Raw genomic sequence first — 20,455 nt, 5'->3', positions numbered from 1 at the left:
GAATGACATGGCCCAAACAGCAAAGGAATAGGAGCAAAGACTGGCAAGGGCCGCCTTCCCACTGAAATGTGACAATTCTCCAAGTAAAGAAATACTAATGACTGATCTGTGTACGACCTTCAAAGCACAAAGAGACTTGAAAGACCTTTGGAGAGCCTTACGTACCCAAATAAGCTATTATAGCACTAATTTTTCGACTTCCAAGGAAACAGACACTCACAACTTACCTCGGAGTTTCCCCTGAGGCACAAAAGCAGTCTCCTTCCAGTCATCTGAGGAAGGAGTACCAATGTCATCATCTAGAAGAAAGAACAGAAGAGGGATGTTCCCATTGCATGCTGTGATCTTCCTCTCCCTTAGTGACAGGGAAGGGGCCAGGGAAGGGGACAGGTAACAGGATGGGAGACTCAGGCCTTGATCGCCAAAGCTATAGAGGGGCCAGGGTGACCTGGAGCCTAGCACTCGGCAGCTTTACAAATGCTCCCTCCTGGTCACATGCAGCACCCCTCCGGGACCGCGTGGAAGAGCATACAAAGAAAAGGTGCCTGAAACACACTGGGCTACAGCTGGGGGTCTCTGTTGGGAACCAGGATTTTTCTATGGGGAGCATCAGGCAGCTGGAGCAGAAATGCTCATGCTTTTCCCAGCACACACCTTCCACGTTCTCCCCTGGGACACCCCCAGGATGAAGAGCATGCTCCACCCAGCCAGCGGCAGAGCCGTGGGAGCACAGGGCTTCCTCATGCCCTTGCCCAGCTCCTGTGGTGCTGCCTGTCCCCCTTTTCCAATACCCCCCCGCCCCCATCGAAGGCAGCCTTAGGGCTATAAGGCACAGAGCCACTGGAACCAGAACCTGGGCTTCTCACTCTCATTTCCGCTTATTTTTTACCCCATCTCTGCCCACCCACCTGCTCCTGCTGCTCGCCCTGGAGCAGCACAAGTCTCCTGACAACACATGGCTATCAGTAGGAGGACGGCAAGGCAGGTGGGGGCCGTGGCCCCCAGTACTCGTGCCATGCTGCTACCACCACTGCTACAGCCACAACGAGTGCTGCTATTGGGGCACAGAACACCTAGAGCACGCAGCTGGGCATTGTGATCTTGTGGCACAAGGCAGCAATGTGGCAGGGCATAGTGACCTCACATCCCCAGGCTGCTGGCTGGGCCTCCCCACGGGCTGCTCCTCCTGTGACGCAGGGCTGCATAGAGTGGGTGCTTGTGGCACCCCTTAGTGGGTGAGTGCCAGGCTGCTGGGGAAGAATTACTGGGAGCGTGTCCCACTGGGTAGATCTGTTCCACCGCAAGGACCAGGCTCCCCCTGGGCTTGTTATGGACGCTGAGGATTCCCAGTCATCTAGAGCAGCAGGAGACCATGGCAGATATTTTCACATTTACATTGTGGAAATATATTATTGTGGAATGGTTTGGGTGGGAAGGGACATTAAAGACCCAGAGACTCTGTCAAAGGATAAAGAAAATCGCTCCAGTGTTGTTTTTACTGCTTTGTGCAAATCAAAAGATTGCATTTTGTCTTTTAATGGCCAAAAAAGCCATTTCTTCAGGGACACTGTATTTGTTGTCACAGACTCTAACAAAAATGCAAACTGAGCTTTATCTGTAGCATCAATACTTTAGTATTTCGTATCTTGTATTTGACAGTTCCCTCCCAGCCAGTTGCCCGTGCCTTTCTCTCAGCCCATGAGAGCACCACTTACTGCCTCTGGGAACTTGGAAACTGGCAGCATGATGGCCAGCACACACACAAGGTGCTCGTGACGCAGCTCCAGACGGCTCTCCTGAGGCCCAGCTTCATTTCACGGCCACTCACGCTCTGCTGCTGGACATTCTGCAACGGAAAAGCCACCGGATGCAAATCCCATCCCTCACAGATGGTATCAGACCCCTGCTCTCATGGCAGTCACCACCGCCCGGCATTGGACAGCGCTTCCACTGCCCTTGCTCCTGCCACAAGACACCAACATCTGCTTCTAGTTCGGCTCCACCATGGGATCCTGTTTGCAACAGAAAAACACACGGAGGCTGCCAGCCACTGCAACACGCGCTGTGAAACCCCTGGCACTGCTGAGTCCCATGAGCAGAGGAGAGAAGCGTCTGCCTGCCATGGACGGGCTGCGGCGGGATTGAATCCTGCCTTCCAATCGGGACACCCCCAGGGAGAGCCTCCCTGGGGACCCAAAGACTTACGGCAGCGCCAACACAGCAGGCAGAAACGCGACGTGCTCCTGACTGCCCGCACTGTTCAAAGCTCCCTGACTTGCGGAATCAAACTCTATAATCCAGAGATGGGTTATAAAGCAGGTATGTTTTATTCCAGCGCTGGGTGCAAGGGGGATAGCTCTTCCAAACTTGCACACCAACTTGTAAAACCGTGATACAGATATAGGTACACCTCATGCATAGTCAATGATTTCCCGTAATTCTAACATGCATCCCTTAATTCTAATACACATTCTTTATCATGCAGACCCCCTCTTGTTATCGCCCATCTTGTCAGGGAGATGCAAATATCAAAAGAGGAGTTGCAACACCTAATCCCCTTCTCACCAGGTGTCTCAGGGAGTTCTCACTCCTTAATCTTCATCCTTCCTGCTCTTCCAGACCCACTGTCTCCATTCCTTGTTATTCTAACTAAATCATTTTCTGTAAACTACCTTTAACTATCCCCCTTTTAGCCCCCCTTTATTCTGAATTCCAGCAGAGCATCTGTTTTCTGCTTCCCTGTTCATCCCTCCCTCTCCCTCTCCCTCCCTCCGCCCTATGACGGCAGCCCTTCAAAGCAACCAACACAACCACGCCAAACCGCAGCCCGGACTCGTCCCGCTCACTGCAATCCAGACCCACTCCATCCGTACAAACCTTCATCCACGCCGTTTCTTAACCGGGCCTCGGCGCCACCCGGATCTTACAGCCAGCGAGCGGCCGGCAAACGAACGGCCGTCTTCCTCTTGGTGCCGCACAGCCCAGCACGGCCGGAGCCGCACCACACGATCCGGGCCGGGGCCGGCTCAGGCTCTGCCTCCAGGCTTTTGGGGCCGGCCGGGTGACTCCGCAGCACAGCAAGACCGTGGAGCCGCCCGGGAGCCGCCTCTGGGTGCCGGCAGCGCCGCGAGCTCCTCCCCCGAAAGCCCCTCCGTGCCCCCGCACCGAGGCCCGACCCCGTTCGCAGCACAGAGCCCGCTCCTCCCGGCCCCGCTCATGGCCGCCATGGCCCGGAAGTGCTCTCCGCCGCCTGCAGGAAGCACTTCCTGTCACTGTCACGTGGCTCAGGCCGGGCTGGGGCCTGTTGGGGGGGGGGGGCAGCTGCCAGATCTTCTGCCAGTAAACACTTCTGAGCACCCTCTTCTGGAGGTGAACAGCTCTGGAGGAAGGTGCTTTCAAATGTCCACAAAGTGATGTTGATTGTCACTCAGTAGCACCCATCACTTGCCTCCTCCATAAATCAGTTACAGTCTTGTTGGTGAACCTGAAGACAAAAGGTCAGCGCGCTGGGACAAACAGCCACACACCAGTATCACAGAGTCACAGAATGACCCAGGTTGGAAGGGACCTCATGGATCATGAAGAACAAACCCCCCTGCCTGGCAGGGCCACCAAACATACACCTTTACTAGATCAGGTTGCCCAGGGCCCTGTCCAACCTGGCCCTGAACACCCCCAAGGACGGGGCATCCACAACCTCCCTGGGCAGCCCGTTCCAGGGCCTAACCACTCTGCTAGTAAACAACTTTCCCCCTAACATCCAACCTAAATCTTCCCTCTTTCAACTTCAATCAGTTTCCCCTTGTCCTGCTATTACCAGCCCCCTCCTCATCCTATGTGGAACACCAGTGCAAGCAGTGCGGCCGCCATTTTAGAACCCTCTCCACGTCACCTTGGTCACCGCTGCCGCGCGCAACGCACTCGCCTCTGACAGCTGTGGCAGTTAGCAGCCATGTCGGCAGCTAAGAGGGCTAGGGTAGAAGTTTTCCCTGTTTCAGGCGGGAGGATGGAGCTGGGGGCCCTAGGAGTGAGAAGGAGGAGGGGGCCCGCCATGACCACCAGGCAGAGGATGGGTAAGAGAGCCATATTCCATCATGCCTGGACCAGCCCCGTGACCACCACCCATGTGGAGCCTATGGAGGTGGATCCACCTCCAGATGAGCGAATGGAGGTGGATCCACCTGCAGAGGAGCCCATGGAGGTGGATCCACCTGCAGAGGAGCCCATGGAGGTGGATCCACCTGCAGAGGAGCCCATGGAGGTGGATCCGCCCACGGCATAGCTGGCCTGGCACCACACCACCGTGCCTGGCCCCGCGCTGGCATGGTCACAGCTCCACCGTGGCTGGTCCAGGCGCTGAGCTCCTTACCCGCTGCACGGCCCCCGCCCCCTGCATTAGCTGGGTGGCATTTTTGTAACATCTGTTCCTCCTTTGGGCCTATTCTGCAGCCACATTCTGTGGGCCCCCAGTCCCATCTTTATCCTGTTTGTTCCAGTCCCTGTTTCTATAGTTGGTTTTTGGGTTTAGTTTAGTTTTAGAGTTAGGTGTAGGTTGTTGTTAGTGTTTTTGAGTTAGGCATAGGTTATTGTTTGTGTTTTTGAGTTAGGCATTGCTTATTGTTCATTTTTTAGTGTTAGGAGTAGGTTAGGAGTAGGTTTAGTGTTAGTAGTTGGTGTTTTCCTGTTAGGAGTTTGTTCCTCTTCATTCTTTAGTGTTAGGAGTAGATTGTTGTTCCCATAGTAGAGTTAGGCATAGGTTACTGTTGGTACTGTAGGGTTAGGCGTGGGTTCCTACCAGCAGCTGGCAGCAAACTGCGCTCGCTCGGTAAGCACACGTCTGCTTTCTCCCCCGGAGCCGTGAGTGCGACTGCCATGAGAGCGGAGGTCTGATGCCATCTGCGAGGGATGGGATTTGCATCCGGTGGCTTTTCCGTTGCAGAATGTCCAGCAGCAGAGCGTGAGTGGCCGTGAAATGAAGCTGGGCCTCAGGAGAGCCGTCTGGAGCTGCGTCACGAGCTTCCTGCATGGCCAGCGCAAGGTAGGTGTGCCTTACTGTAAGCGTGCGCTGAAGCAGTGTTGGTTAAGCACGGCTCACTCCTCTGTCTGCAACAGATGGGCTTTCTGCGCGCTTTATTGCTGTGGCCGGCGTTGAACAGCACAGCAGCAGCGAGGCCTCGAACATGTCCACAACCAGGTACGTGAATGTGAGTAAATTTAGCTGTGTGAATGATGTTATTGTTCATATTAGTAAGGCAGTATTCACATGTGTGTGATGGAGCTCAGGGATAGGTTTATTCTTGCCTGGTAAATTTCCCCTTCTTTGACACCCACCCGTCCTCTTGCTTCTCTTCCCCTCACCTGTAAGTGCAGCAATACTGAAGGCTGAGGGCTCTTCTCCGAGGCAGGCGCTAAAGGGCAATTGAAATGCAAGTTTGTTGTCCCTCTTTGTTCTTGGGTCGGTAGCCCAAGGTGACCAAGCTTCAGAGCACTTCTCTAAGTCAGCCTGGAAATGTTTCTAGCAGGAAGTAACTCCATCACAGTGCCTGAGAGTAATGATGCCTCTTTTTCCCCCCTCACAGCAGGCAGCCTCCATAAGAGAGCAGTAGAGCAGCAGGCTGTCTGTGCTATGGCTGCTGAACTGCATTTCTGGCCACCTGAGATCCCTGAGCCCATGCTAATGAAGAACATGCTGCGCCACAGACTCTTCTACGGAGCCGTTTTGCAGCTTCTCTGTGCTGGCCATCATGCTGCCAGTTTCCAAGTTCCCAAAGGCAGTAAGTGGTGCTCTCATGGGATAGGAGAAAGGCACGGGCAACTGGGTGGGAGGGAACCATCTGTAACTGTTGCCAGCAGCCTGGAGGTGCCAGCTCAGTCTTATCCTGTGGCTACTGCTGCTCCCTATGAGCTGCCAGGCACAGGGTCCTCCCGCCCGTGCAGGGACCGCCTTGCAGGAAAGGGCTTTAGGCTCTGGTTTGTGTGGGATTTGGGGAACGAGACAGGGGTGGAGTTTCTTGTGTGCCCGACTGTCAGGAAGGCGGTTCCCAGTTCTGGCAGCCCAACGTGCCCAGCAGGGTGACTTGAGCTCCCAAAGCGAGCCGCCAACCAGTTGTTAGCTGAGAAGGTTCCCTGAGCGTTTCCGAATTGATTCTTGTAGGACTCGGAGAGTCTGGGGACTGAGACTTGGGAGAGAGTGAAGAAAGCTGAGGCAAGGCAAGCGCTGCTCAGCTGAGGAAGAAAGCCGAGAAGGAAAGCAGAAAGCAACGATGATGGCCTGAGCAAGAAGCTACAAAGGACAGCAGAACCACCTGCAGCGCTTCCTCGGAGGTGGCACCAAAACCTGCTGACTGAACAGTCCAGTTTACCGGCACAGCCGTGCTTTCCCTGTCATGGACGGTGGAGATGATGGAAGTGAACTGGACAGGAAGGACTTGTGCTGCGTTAGAAGCAAAGAGGGCTTCACCTGTGCAGGACTTGGTGTACGGCAAGAGCTGGAGACGCTGCGTTCCTTCAGGGTGTGTCTCTTGAGGTCCAGGCCTGGTGTAGGGTTAGGTTGAAATAGGGCTGGCTGGGACTGGAGAGGGAGGAGGTGACGTAGCCCTGGGGTTTGGCTTCTCCTTGGGTCTGACTGGAGGCTGAGTGACTGATTGCTAAGCGGAAATCCTGGGCACTGGGGCTTCATTTTGGGGTGTGGGCGGGGTAATAAATAGAAGCCGAGTCCTTTTGTACGCAATAAAATTGAAGCGAACTTTCTAAACCTGGTGCTGCCTCTTTCAGTAGCTGGTCAGAACGTCCCTCGCTCGGGCTGGCAATCACAGGGCGATGAAGCGGTCGGCTTCACGTCTCTCCCTTGACATGGTGCAGGTTTTCCCCCGTTTCCTTGTTGGTCTTCCCAACCTGTGGCCTTTCAGCCAACCCGTAAGTGCTGGTGACAGGCTGTGAGCATCTCCTTGCTCTCTGAGGACTGACAGAAAGAAACCAGAGGAGGGGAAGCAGCCCGGCAGGAAGAAGGGTGTCCCGTGCTCAGCCCCTTGAGTTGGCCTCTCTTCCCTGAGGGTTCTTTCAGCTTCTGATGCACCGTGTGCTGCTGTTTGCCCTGGGAAGCCCAGCTGCACGCTGGCAGCCGTGGCCTGTGCATCAGCCTCCCCTTGAGGCCCAAGGAGTTGTTTGTTTTTATGTATTCAGTATTGGTGTGGCATTTTGTTGTTTTGTTCAGCTTTGAGATCAAGGGGTAATTTAACACCGTTGGAAGTAATTGGGGTTCAGGAGTAGCACATGCAGAATTTTGATCACGCAGCAAGTTGTGATTTCTACTGTGTTGAAGAACTGGCACACACATATACGCCTGCAGCCGGAGCTTGATTGACTCTCGTCAATACGGCCTTCCAAAGCCCGGCCCTGGGGAGCTGTCCAAAAATTTTCCAACATTTTGTATTACCTAAGTTTATTTTAAACAGCCAAGGAGGAGTAATCTCTTAAAGGCTTTTTTAAAGGCATTGGACTAGGTTTTGATTATCACGTCTCAGGAAGCTTCTGCATTCCACCTAGTGCTAATGGGATAAATCAAGAGCAGATTACACAAGAGATTCAGGCCTTGCTGCCAGTCTTTTATGAATCAGAACTTTGTTTCATGTTGCCAGATATTCTGGTTTCCTTTTCAGGAGATTCCTTTGCTGTATATTAAAAAGGCCAAGGGCATCCTGGCCTGCATCAGAAACAGTGTTGCCAGCAGGAGCAGAGAGGTGATTGTCCCCCTGTTCTCAGCACTGATGAGGCCGCAGCTCGAGTGCTGTGTTCAGTTTTGGGCCCCTCAGTGCAAGGAAGACATGGAGGCCCCGGAACGTGTTCAGAGGAGGGCAACAAAGATGGTGAGGGGTCTGGAGCACAGGCCATATGAGTTGAGGCTGAGGGAGCTGGGATTGTTCAGCCTGGAGAAGAGGAGGCTCAGGGGAGACCTCATTGCTCTCTCTAACTTCCTGAAGGGAGGCTGTAGTGAGATCCGGATGTAGTGTGTAGGTCAGATCTATGAGGCAGGAGCTGCTGTGGGGCAGATGTGGGTCAGATCTATGGGGCAGGAGCTGTTGTGGGGATGATGTGGGTCAGATCTATGGGACTGGAGCTGCTGTGGGTCTGATGGGGGCTAGATCTATGGGGCAGGAGCTGCTGTGGGGCAGGTGTGTGTCATATCTATGGGGCAGTAGCTGCTGTGGGGGTGATGTGTGTCAGATCTATGGGGCAGGAGATGCTATGGCGCTGATGTTGGTAAGATATATGGGGCAGGAGCTGCTGTGGGGTAGATGTGGGTCTGATCTATGGGGCAAGAGCTGTGGTGGGTCCGATGTGGGTCAGATCTATGGGGCGGGAGCTGCTGTGTGGCTGATGTGGGTCAGACCTATGGGGCAGGAGCTGCTGTGGGGCCTATGTGGGTCAGATCTGTGGGACAGGAGCTGCTGTGGGGCTCATGTGGTTGAGATCTATGGGGCAGGCGTTGCTGTGGATCTGATATGGGTCAGATATATGGAGCAGGAGCTGCTATGGGGCAGATGTGGGTCAGATCTATGGGGCAGGAACTGCAGTGGGGCAGATGTGAGTCAGATCAATGGGGCAGGAGCTGCTGTGGGGATGATGAGGGTCAGATCTATGAGGCAGGAGCTGCTGTGGGACAGATCTATGGGGCAGGAGCTGCTGTGGGGCACATGTGGGTCAGATCTATAAGGCAGGAGCTGCTGTGGGGCACATGTGGGTCAGATCTATGAGGCAAGAGTTGCTGTGGGGCAGATGTGGGTCTGATCTATGGGGCAGGTGCTGCTGAGGGTCAGATCTATGGGGCAGGAGTTGCTGTGGGGCACATATGGGTCAGATCTATGGGACATAAGCTGCTGTGGGGCTGCTGTGGGTCATATCTATGGGGCAGGAGCTGCTGTGGGGATGATGTGGCTCAGATCTATGAGGCAGGAGCTGCTATGGGGCAGATGTGGGTGAGACATATTGAATAGGAGCTGCTGTGGGGCTTATGTGGATCAGATCTATAGGGCAGGAGCTCCTGTGGGGCAGATGTGGGTCAGATCTATGAAGCAGCAGCTGCTGTGGGGCACATGCATGTCAGATCTATTGGGCAGGAGCTGCTATGGAGATGATTTGGGTGAGATCTCTGGGGCAGGAGCAGCTGTGGGGCACATGTGGGTCAGGTCTATGGGACAGGTTCTGCTGTGGGGCTGATGAGGGTCACATCTATGGGCCAGGAATTGCTGTGGGGTAGATATGGCTCATATCAATGGAGCAGGAGATGCTGTGGGGCAGATCTATGGGGCAGAAGCTGCTGTCGGGTATATTTGAGTCAGATGTATGGGGCAGGAGCTGCTATGGGGAGATATGAATCTGATCTATGGGGCAGGAGCTGCTGTGGGACAGATCTATGGGATAGGAGCTGATGTGGGGCTGATATGGGTCAGATCTATGGGGAAGGAGCTGCTGTGGGGCAGATGTGGGTCAGATCTACGGGGCAGGAGGGGCTGTGCGTCAGATCTATAGGACAGGAGCTGCTGTGGGGCTGATGTGCGTCAGATCTATAGGACAGGAGCTGCTGTGGGGCTGCTGTGGGTCAGATCTATGGGGCAGGAGCGGCTGTGGGGCAGATCTATGGGACTGGAGCTGCTGTGGGGCACAAGTGAGTCAGATCAATGGGGCAGGAGCTGCTGTGGGGCACACGTCGATCAGATCTATGGGGCAGGAGCTGCTGTGGGGCTCATGTGGGACAGATCTATGGGGCAGGAGCTGCTGTGGTGCTGATTTGTTTAAGATCTATGAGACAAGAGCTTCTGTGGGGCAGATGTGGGTCAGATCTATTGGGCAGGAGCTGTTGTGGGGCACATGGGTATCAGATCTTTGGGGCAGGAGCTGTTGTGGGGCACATGTCGGTAGATCTATGTGGCAGGAGCTGCTGTGGGGCAGATGTGGGTCATATCTATGGGGTAGGTGCTGCTATGGAGCTGCTGTGGGTCAGATCTATGGGGCAGGATCTGCTGTGGGTCATATGTGGGTCAGATCTATGAGTTAGGAGCTGCTGTGGGTCAGATCTATGGGGCAGGAGCTGCTAAGGGGCACATGTGGGTAAGATCTCTGAGGCAGGGGCTGAGGTGGGTCATATCTATGGGGCAGGAGCTGCTGTGGGGCTGATGTGGGTCAGATCTACGGAACAGGTGCTGCTGTGGGGCTTATGTGGGTCAGATCTATAGGGAAGGAGCTGCTGTGGGGCAGGTGTGTGTCATATCTATGGGGCAGGAGCTGCTGTGGGGCTGGTGTGGGTAAGATCAATGGGGCAGGTGCTGGTGTGGGGCTGATGTGGGTCAGATCTATGGGGCAGGAGCTGGTGTGGGGCTGATTTGGGTCAGATCTATGGGGCAGGAGCTGCTGTGGGGTAGTTGTGGGTCTGATCTATGGGGCAGGATCTGCTCTGGGGCACATGTGAGTGAGATCTATGGGGCAGGAGCTGCTGTGGGGTAGATGTTGGTCAGATCTATGGGGCAGGAGTAGCTGTGGGGCATATGTGAGTCAGATGTATGGGGCAGGAGCTGCTGTAGTGCAGATGTGGGTCAGATCTATTGGGCAGAAGCTGCTGTGGGGTAGTTGTGGGTCAGATCTATCGGGCAGTATCTGCTCTGGGGCACATGTGAGTGAGATCTATGGGGCAGGAGCTGCTGTAGTGCAGATGTGGGTCAGATCTATGGGGCAGGAGCTGCTGTGTGTCAGATCTATGGGGCAGGAGATGCTATGGCGCTGATGTTGGTAAGATCTATGGGGCAGGAGCTGCTGTGGGGTAGATGTTGGTCAGATCTATTGTGCAGGACCAGCTCTGGGGTATATGTGTGTCAGATCTATGGGGCAGGAGCTGCTGTGGGGCACATGTGGGTCAGATCTATGGTGCCAGAGTTGCTGTGGGGTAGATGTGGGTCAGATCTATGGGGCAGGAAATGCTGTGGGGCTGATTGCGGTAAGATCTATAGGGCAGGAGCTGCTGTGAGGCAGATGTGGGTCAGATCTATTAGGAAGGATCTGCTGTGGGGTAGAGGTGGGACTGATCTATTGGGCAGGAGCTGCTGTGGGGCTGATGAGGGTCAGATCTATGGAGCAGGAGCAGCTGTGGGGCTTATGAGGGTCAGGTCTATGGGACAGGTTCTGCTGTGGGGCTAATTGGGGTATGATCTATTGAGGCAGGAGCTGCTGTGGGTCAGATCTACGGGGCAGGAGCTGCTGTGGGGTTGCTGTGGGTCAGATCTATGGGGCAGGAGCTGCTATGGGGCACATGTGTATCAGATCTATGGGGCAGGAGCTGTTGTGGGGCACATGTGGGTCAGATCGATGGGGCAGGAGCTGCTGTTGGTCAGATGTGGGTCAGATCTATGGGGCAGGAGTTGCTGTGGGGCAGATGTGGGTCTGATCTATGGGGCAGGAGCTGCTGTGGGTCAGACCTTTGGGGCAGGAGTTGCTGTGGGGCACATGTGGGTCAGATCTATGGGGCATAACCTGCTGAGTGGTATATGTGGGTCATATCTATTGGGCTGGAGCAGCTGTGGGTCTGATGAGGATCATATCAATGGGGAAGGTGATGCTGTGGGTTAGATCTATGGGGCAGAAGCTGCTGTCGGGCATATGTGAGTCAGATCTATGGGGCAGGAGCTGCTGTTGGTCAGATGTGGTTCAGATCTATGGGGCAGGAGCTGCTATGTGGCACATGTGTATCAGATCTATGGGGCAGGAGCTGTTGTGGGGCACATGTGGGTCAGATCGATGGGGCAGGAGCTGCTGTGGTGCACATGTGGGTCAGATCTATGGGGCAGGAGTTGCTGTGGGGCAGATGTGGGTCTGATCTATGGGGCAGGAGCTGCTGTGGGTCAGATCTATGGGGCAGGAGTTGCTGTGGGGCACATGTGGGTCAGATCTATGGGGCATAACCTGCTGAGGGGTATATGTGGGTCATATCTATTGGGCTGGAGCAGCTGTGGGTCTGATGAGGATCATATCAATGGGGAAGGTCATGCTGTGGGTTAGATCTATGGGGCAGAAGCTGCTGTCGGGCATATGTGAGTCAGATCTATGGGGCAGGAGCTGCTGTTGGTCAGATGTGGTTCAGATCTATGGGGCAGGAGCAGCTGTGGGGCACATGTGGGTCAGGTCTATGGGACAGGTTCTGCTGTGGGGCTAATTGGGGTATGATCTATTGAGGCAGGAGCTGCTGTGGGTCAGATCTACGGGGCTGGAGCTGCTGTGGGGTTGCTGTGGGTCAGATCTATGGGGCAGGAGCTGCTATGGGGCACATGTGTATCAGATATATGGGGCAGGAGCTGTTGTGGGGCACATGTGGGTCAGATCGATGGGGCAGGAGCTGCTGTGGTGCACATGTGGGTCAGATCTATAGGGCAGGAGTTGCTGTGGGGCAGATGTGGGTCTGATCTATGGGGCAGGAGCTGCTGTGGGTCAGATCTATGGGACAGGAGCTGATGTGGGGCTGATATGGGTCAGATCTATGGGGAAGGAGCTGCTGTGGGGCAGATGTGGGTCAGATCTACGGGGCAGGAGCGGCTGTGCGTCAGATCTATAGGACAGGAGCTGCTGTGGGGCTGCTGTGGGTCAGATCTATGGGGCAGGAGCGGCTGTGGGGCAGATCTATGGGACTGGAGCTTCTGTGGGGCACAAGTGAGTCAGATCAATGGGGCAGGAGCTGCTGTGGGGCACACGTCGATCAGATCTATGGCGCAGGAGCTGCTGTGGGGCTCATGTTGGACAGATCTATGGGGCAGGAGCTGCTGTGGTGCTGATTTGTTTAAGATCTATGAGACAAGAGCTTCTGTGGGGCAGATGTGGGTCAGATCTATTGGGCAGGAGCTGTTGTGGGGCACATGGGTATCAGATCTTTGGGGCAGGAGCTGTTGTGGGGCACATGTCGGTAGATCTATGTGGCAGGAGCTGCTGTGGGGCAGATGTGGGTCATATCTATGGGGTAGGTGCTGCTATGGAGCTGCTGTGGGTCAGATCTATGGGGCAGGATCTGCTGTGGGTCATATGTGGGTCATATCTATGAGTTAGGAGCTGCTGTGGGTCAGATCTATGGGGCAGGAGCTGCTAAGGGGCACATGTGGGTAAGATCTCTGAGGCAGGGGCTGAGGTGGGTCATATCTATGGGGCAGGAGCTGCTGTGGGGCTGATGTGGGTCAGATCTACGGAACAGGTGCTGCTGTGGGGCTTATGTGGGTCAGATCTATAGGGAAGGAGCTGCTGTGGGGCAGGTGTGTGTCATATCTATGGGGCAGGAGCTGCTGTGGGGCTGGTGTGGGTAAGATCAATGGGGCAGGTGCTGGTGTGGGGCTGATGTGGGTCAGATCTATGGGGCAGGAGCTGGTGTGGGGCTGATTTGGGTCAGATCTATGGGGCAGGAGCTGCTGTGGGGTAGTTGTGGGTCTGATCTATGGGGCAGGATCTGCTCTGGGGCACATGTGAGTGAGATCTATGGGGCAGGAGCTGCTGTGGGGTAGATGTTGGTCAGATCTATGGGGCAGGAGTAGCTGTGGGGCATATGTGAGTCAGATGTATGGGGCAGGAGCTGCTGTAGTGCAGATGTGGGTCAGATCTATTGGGCAGAAGCTGCTGTGGGGTAGTTGTGGGTCAGATCTATCGGGCAGTATCTGCTCTGGGGCACATGTGAGTGAGATCTATGGGGCAGGAGCTGCTGTAGTGCAGATGTGGGTCAGATCTATGGGGCAGGAGCTGCTGTGTGTCAGATCTATGGGGCAGGAGATGCTATGGCGCTGATGTTGGTAAGATCTATGGGGCAGGAGCTGCTGTGGGGTAGATGTTGGTCAGATCTATTGTGCAGGACCAGCTCTGGGGTATATGTGTGTCAGATCTATGGGGCAGGAGCTGCTGTGGGGCACATGTGGGTCAGATCTATGGTGCCAGAGTTGCTGTGGGGTAGATGTGGGTCAGATCTATGGGGCAGGAAATGCTGTGGGGCTGATTGCGGTAAGATCTATAGGGCAGGAGCTGCTGTGAGGCAGATGTGGGTCAGATCTATTAGGAAGGATCTGCTGTGGGGTAGAGGTGGGACTGATCTATTGGGCAGGAGCTGCTGTGGGGCTGATGAGGGTCAGATCTATGGAGCAGGAGCAGCTGTGGGGCTTATGAGGGTCAGGTCTATGGGACAGGTTCTGCTGTGGGGCTAATTGGGGTATGATCTATTGAGGCAGGAGCTGCTGTGGGTCAGATCTACGGGGCAGGAGCTGCTGTGGGGTTGCTGTGGGTCAGATCTATGGGGCAGGAGCTGCTATGGGGCACATGTGTATCAGATCTATGGGGCAGGAGCTGTTGTGGGGCACATGTGGGTCAGATCGATGGGGCAGGAGCTGCTGTTGGTCAGATGTGGGTCAGATCTATGGGGCAGGAGTTGCTGTGGGGCAGATGTGGGTCTGATCTATGGGGCAGGAGCTGCTGTGGGTCAGACCTTTGGGGCAGGAGTTGCTGTGGGGCACATGTGGGTCAGATCTATGGGGCATAACCTGCTGAGTGGTATATGTGGGTCATATCTATTGGGCTGGAGCAGCTGTGGGTCTGATGAGGATCATATCAATGGGGAAGGTGATGCTGTGGGTTAGATCTATGGGGCAGAAGCTGCTGTCGGGCATATGTGAGTCAGATCTATGGGGCAGGAGCTGCTGTTGGTCAGATGTGGTTCAGATCTATGGGGCAGGAGCTGCTATGTGGCACATGTGTATCAGATATATGGGGCAGGAGCTGTTGTGGGGCACATGTGGGTCAGATCGATGGGGCAGGAGCTGCTGTGGTGCACATGTGGGTCAGATCTATGGGGCAGGAGTTGCTGTGGGGCAGATGTGGGTCTGATCTATGGGGCAGGAGCTGCTGTGGGTCAGATCTATGGGGCAGGAGTTGCTGTGGGGCACATGTGGGTCAGATCTATGGGGCATAACCTGCTGAGGGGTATATGTGGGTCATATCTATTGGGCTGGAGCAGCTGTGGGTCTGATGAGGATCATATCAATGGGGAAGGTCATGCTGTGGGTTAGATCTATGGGGCAGAAGCTGCTGTCGGGCATATGTGAGTCAGATCTATGGGGCAGGAGCTGCTGTTGGTCAGATGTGGTTCAGATCTATGGGGCAGGAGCAGCTGTGGGGCACATGTGGGTCAGGTCTATGGGACAGGTTCTGCTGTGGGGCTAATTGGGGTATGATCTATTGAGGCAGGAGCTGCTGTGGGTCAGATCTACGGGGCTGGAGCTGCTGTGGGGTTGCTGTGGGTCAGATCTATGGGGCAGGAGCTGCTATGGGGCACATGTGTATCAGATCTATGGGGCAGGAGCTGTTGTGGGGCACATGTGGGTCAGATCGATGGGGCAGGAGCTGCTGTGGTGCACATGTGGGTCAGATCTATAGGGCAGGAGTTGCTGTGGGGCAGATGTGGGTCTGATCTATGGGGCAGGAGCTGCTGTGGGTCAGATCTATGGGACAGGAGCTGATGTGGGGCTGATATGGGTCAGATCTATGGGGAAGGAGCTGCTGTGGGGCAGATGTGGGTCAGATCTACGGGGCAGGAGCGGCTGTGCGTCAGATCTATAGGACAGGAGCTGCTGTGGGGCTGCTGTGGGTCAGATCTATGGGGCAGGAGCGGCTGTGGGGCAGATCTATGGGACTGGAGCTTCTGTGGGGCACAAGTGAGTCAGATCAATGGGGCAGGAGCTGCTGTGGGGCACACGTCGATCAGATCTATGGCGCAGGAGCTGCTGTGGGGCTCATGTTGGACAGATCTATGGGGCAGGAGCTGCTGTGGTGCTGATTTGTTTAAGATCTATGAGACAAGAGCTTCTGTGGGGCAGATGTGGGTCAGATCTATTGGGCAGGAGCTGTTGTGGGGCACATGGGTATCAGATCTTTGGGGCAGGAGCTGTTGTGGGGCACATGTCGGTAGATCTATGTGGCAGGAGCTGCTGTGGGGCAGATGTGGGTCATATCTATGGGGTAGGTGCTGCTATGGAGCTGCTGTGGGTCAGATCTATGGGGCAGGATCTGCTGTGGGTCATATGTGGGTCATATCTATGAGTTAGGAGCTGCTGTGGGTCAGATCTATGGGGCAGGAGCTGCTAAGGGGCACATGTGGGTAAGATCTCTGAGGCAGGGGCTGAGGTGGGTCATATCTATGGGGCAGGAGCTGCTGTGGGGCTGATGTGGGTCAGATCTACGGAACAGGTGCTGCTGTGGGGCTTATGTGGGTCAGATCTATAGGGAAGGAGCTGCTGTGGGGCAGGTGTGTGTCATATCTATGGGGCAGGAGCTGCTGTGGGGCTGGTGTGGGTCAGATCAATGGGGCAGGTGCTGGTGTGGGGCTGATGTGGGTCAGATCTATGGGGCAGGAGCTGGTGTGGGGCTGATTTGGGTCAGATCTATGGGGCAGGAGCTGCTGTGGGGTAGTTGTGGGTCTGATCTATGGGGCAGGATCTGCTCTGGGGCACATGTGAGTGAGATCTATGGGGCAGGAGCTGCTGTGGGGTAGATGTTGGTCAGATCTATGGGGCAGGAGTAGCTGTGGGGCATATGTGAGTCAGATGTATGGGGCAGGAGCTGCTGTAGTGCAGATGTGGGTCAGATCTATTGGGCAGAAGCTGCTGTGGGGTAGTTGTGGGTCAGATCTATCGGGCAGTATCTGCTCTGGGGCACATGTGAGTGAGATCTATGGGGCAGGAGCTGCTGTAGTGCAGATGTGGGTCAGATCTATGGGGCAGGAGCTGCTGTGTGTCAGATCTATGGGGCAGGAGATGCTATGGCGCTGATGTTGGTAAGATCTATGGGGCAGGAGCTGCTGTGGGGTAGATGTTGGTCAGATCTATTGTGCAGGACCAGCTCTGGGGTATATGTGTGTCAGATCTATGGGGCAGGAGCTGCTGTGGGGCACATGTGGGTCAGATCTATGGTGCCAGAGTTGCTGTGGGGTAGATGTGGGTCAGATCTATGGGGCAGGAAATGCTGTGGGGCTGATTGCGGTAAGATCTATAGGGCAGGAGCTGCTGTGAGGCAGATGTGGGTCAGATCTATTAGGAAGGATCTGCTGTGGGGTAGAGGTGGGACTGATCTATTGGGCAGGAGCTGCTGTGGGGCTGATGAGGGTCAGATCTATGGAGCAGGAGCAGCTGTGGGGCTTATGAGGGTCAGGTCTATGGGACAGGTTCTGCTGTGGGGCTAATTGGGGTATGATCTATTGAGGCAGGAGCTGCTGTGGGTCAGATCTACGGGGCAGGAGCTGCTGTGGGGTTGCTGTGGGTCAGATCTATGGGGCAGGAGCTGCTATGGGGCACATGTGTATCAGATCTATGGGGCAGGAGCTGTTGTGGGGCACATGTGGGTCAGATCGATGGGGCAGGAGCTGCTGTGGTGCACATGTGGGTCAGATCTATGGGGCAGGAGTTGCTGTGGGGCAGATGTGGGTCTGATCTATGGGGCAGGAGCTGCTGTGGGTCAGACCTTTGGGGCAGGAGTTGCTGTGGGGCACATGTGGGTCAGATCTATGGGGCATAACCTGCTGAGGGGTATATGTGGGTCATATCTATTGGGCTGGAGCAGCTGTGGGTCTGATGAGGATCATATCAATGGGGAAGGTGATGCTGTGGGTTAGATCTATGGGGCAGAAGCTGCTGTCGGGCATATGTGAGTCAGATCTATGGGGCAGGAGCTGCTGTTGGTCAGATGTGGTTCAGATCTATGGGGCAGGAGCTGCTATGTGGCACATGTGTATCAGATCTATGGGGCAGGAGCTGTTGTGGGGCACATGTGGGTCAGATCGATGGGGCAGGAGCTGCTGTGGTGCACATGTGGGTCAGATCTATGGGGCAGGAGTTGCTGTGGGGCAGATGTGGGTCTGATCTATGGGGCAGGAGCTGCTGTGGGTCAGATCTATGGGGCAGGAGTTGCTGTGGGGCACATGTGGGTCAGATCTATGGGGCATAACCTGCTGAGGGGTATATGTGGGTCATATCTATTGGGCTGGAGCAGCTGTGGGTCTGATGAGGATCATATCAATGGGGAAGGTCATGCTGTGGGTTAGATCTATGGGGCAGAAGCTGCTGTCGGGCATATGTGAGTCAGATCTATGGGGCAGGAGCTGCTGTTGGTCAGATGTGGTTCAGATCTATGGGGCAGGAGCAGCTGTGGGGCACATGTGGGTCAGGTCTATGGGACAGGTTCTGCTGTGGGGCTAATTGGGGTATGATCTATTGAGGCAGGAGCTGCTGTGGGTCAGATCTACGGGGCTGGAGCTGCTGTGGGGTTGCTGTGGGTCAGATCTATGGGGCAGGAGCTGCTATGGGGCACATGTGTATCAGATCTATGGGGCAGGAGCTGTTGTGGGGCACATGTGGGTCAGATCGATGGGGCAGGAGCTGCTGTGGTGCACATGTGGGTCAGATCTATAGGGCAGGAGTTGCTGTGGGGCAGATGTGGGTCTGATCTATGGGGCAGGAGCTGCTGTGGGTCAGATCTATGGGGCAGGAGTTGCTGTGGGGCACATGTGGGTCAGATCTATGGGGCATAACCTGCTGAGGGGTATATGTGGGTCATATCTATTGGGCTGGAGCAGCTGTGGTTCTGATGAGGATCATATCAATGGGGAAGGAGATGCTGTGGGTTAGATCTATGGGGCAGAAGCTGCTGTCGGGCATATGTGAGTCAGATCTATGGGGCAGGAGCTGCTGTTGGTCAGATGTGGTTCAGATCTATGGGGCAGGAGCTGCTGTGGGGTTGCTGTGGGTCAGATCTATGGGGCAGGAGCTGCTATGGGGCACATGTGTATCAGATCTATGGGGCAGGAGCTGTTGTGGGGCACATGTGGGTCAGATCGATGGGGCAGGAGCTGCTGTGGTGCACATGTGGGTCAGATCTATGGGGCAGGAGTTGCTGTGGGGCAGATGTGGGTCTGATCTATGGGGCAGGAGCTGCTGTGGGTCAGATCTATGGGGCAGGAGTTGCTGTGGGGCACATGTGGGTCAGATCTATGGGGCATAACCTGCCTAGGGGTATATGTGGGTCATATCTATTGGGCTGGAGCAGCTGTGGGTCTGATGAGGATCATATCAATGGGGAAGGTGATGCTGTGGGTTAGATCTATGGGGCAGAAGCTGCTGTCGGGCATATGTGAGTCAGATCTATGGGGCAGGAGCTGCTGTTGGTCAGATGTGGTTCAGATCTATGGGGCAGGAGCTGCTGTGGGGCTGATGTTGGTCAGATCTATGGGGCAGGAGCTGCTGTGAGGCTGATGAGGGTCACATCTATGGGCCAGGTATTGCTATACATCTGACTCACATATGCCCGAAAGGAGCTTCTGCCCCATAGATCTAACCCACAGCAACAGCTACCCCATTGATATGACCAACATCTGCCCCACAGCAGCTCCTTCCCAATAGATATGAACCACATGTGCCCCACAGCAGCTCCTGCCTCATAGATCTGACCCACATCAGCCCGACAGCAGCTCCTGCCACATAGATCTTACCCACGTCTACCCCACAGCAGCTCCTGCCCTACAGATCTGACCCACATCAGCTCCTGCCACATATATCTGACCCAGATCAGCTCCAGCCTTAGAGGTCTGATCCTCATCAGTCCCACAAGAGCTCCTGCCCCATAGATCTGACCTACATCTGCCCCACAGCAGCTCCTGCCCCATAGATCTGACCCACATCTACCCCACAGCAGCTGCTGCCCCATAGATCTTACCCAGATGTGCCCCAGAGCAGAGCCTGTCCCATAGATCTGCCCCACTGCAGCTCCTGCCCCATAGATCTGACCCAAATCAGCCCCACACCAGCTCCTGCCCCATAGATCTGACCCACATGAGCCCCACAGCAGCTCCTGCCCCATTGATCTGAACCATATCAGCCACACAGCAGCTCCTGCCCCATAGATCTGACCCACATGAGCCCCACAGCAGCACCTACCCATAAATCTGAACCACATGTGTCCCACAGCAGCTCCTGCCCCATAGATCTGACCCACAGCAGCTTGTGCCCCATAGATCTGACCCACCTCTGCCTCACAGGAGCTCCTGCCCCATAGTTCTGACCGACAGCAGCTCCTGCTCAATTGATTTAAACCCCATCAGTCCCACAGCTGCTCCCTCCCCATAGATCTGACCCACATGTGCCACAGAGAAGCTCCTGACAAATAGATCTGACCCACATCAGTCCCACAGCAGCTCCTGCCCCATAGATCTTACACCAATGAGACCAACAGCACCACCTGCCCCATAGATCTGACCCACATCAGCCCCAAAGCAGCACCTTTCCCAAAAAACTGACCCAAATCAGCCCCAGAGCAGCTTCTGCCCCATAGATCTGACCCACAACATCTCCTGCCCCATAGATCAGACCCACATCTGCCCCACAGCAGCTCCTGCCCCATATATCTG

General features: G+C 55.2%; 1 protein-coding gene across 1 annotated transcript in view; it reads left to right on the top strand.

Moving 5' to 3' along the window:
* Positions 1 to 4,832: 4,832 nt before the first annotated feature.
* Positions 4,833 to 20,455, top strand: part of LOC146752684 (uncharacterized) — a 38,239-nt gene continuing 22,616 nt past the window's right edge. The window contains exons 1-3 of the mRNA XM_085531369.1: positions 4,833 to 5,038; positions 5,113 to 5,194; positions 5,583 to 5,774. Coding sequence (XP_085387495.1) covers positions 4,973 to 5,038; positions 5,113 to 5,194; positions 5,583 to 5,774 — 340 coding nt within the window. The 5' untranslated portion in view covers positions 4,833 to 4,972. The remainder of the gene's footprint in view (positions 5,039 to 5,112; positions 5,195 to 5,582; positions 5,775 to 20,455) is intronic.

Source organism: Coturnix japonica, unplaced genomic scaffold (assembly GCF_054131305.1).
Source record: "Coturnix japonica strain WE unplaced genomic scaffold, WE-NBRP24 Scf042, whole genome shotgun sequence".
Classification (NCBI taxonomy): Eukaryota; Metazoa; Chordata; class Aves; order Galliformes; family Phasianidae; genus Coturnix; species Coturnix japonica.
Note: the sequence above shows the minus strand (reverse complement) of the source record. Positions and strands in the feature narration are given on the sequence as shown.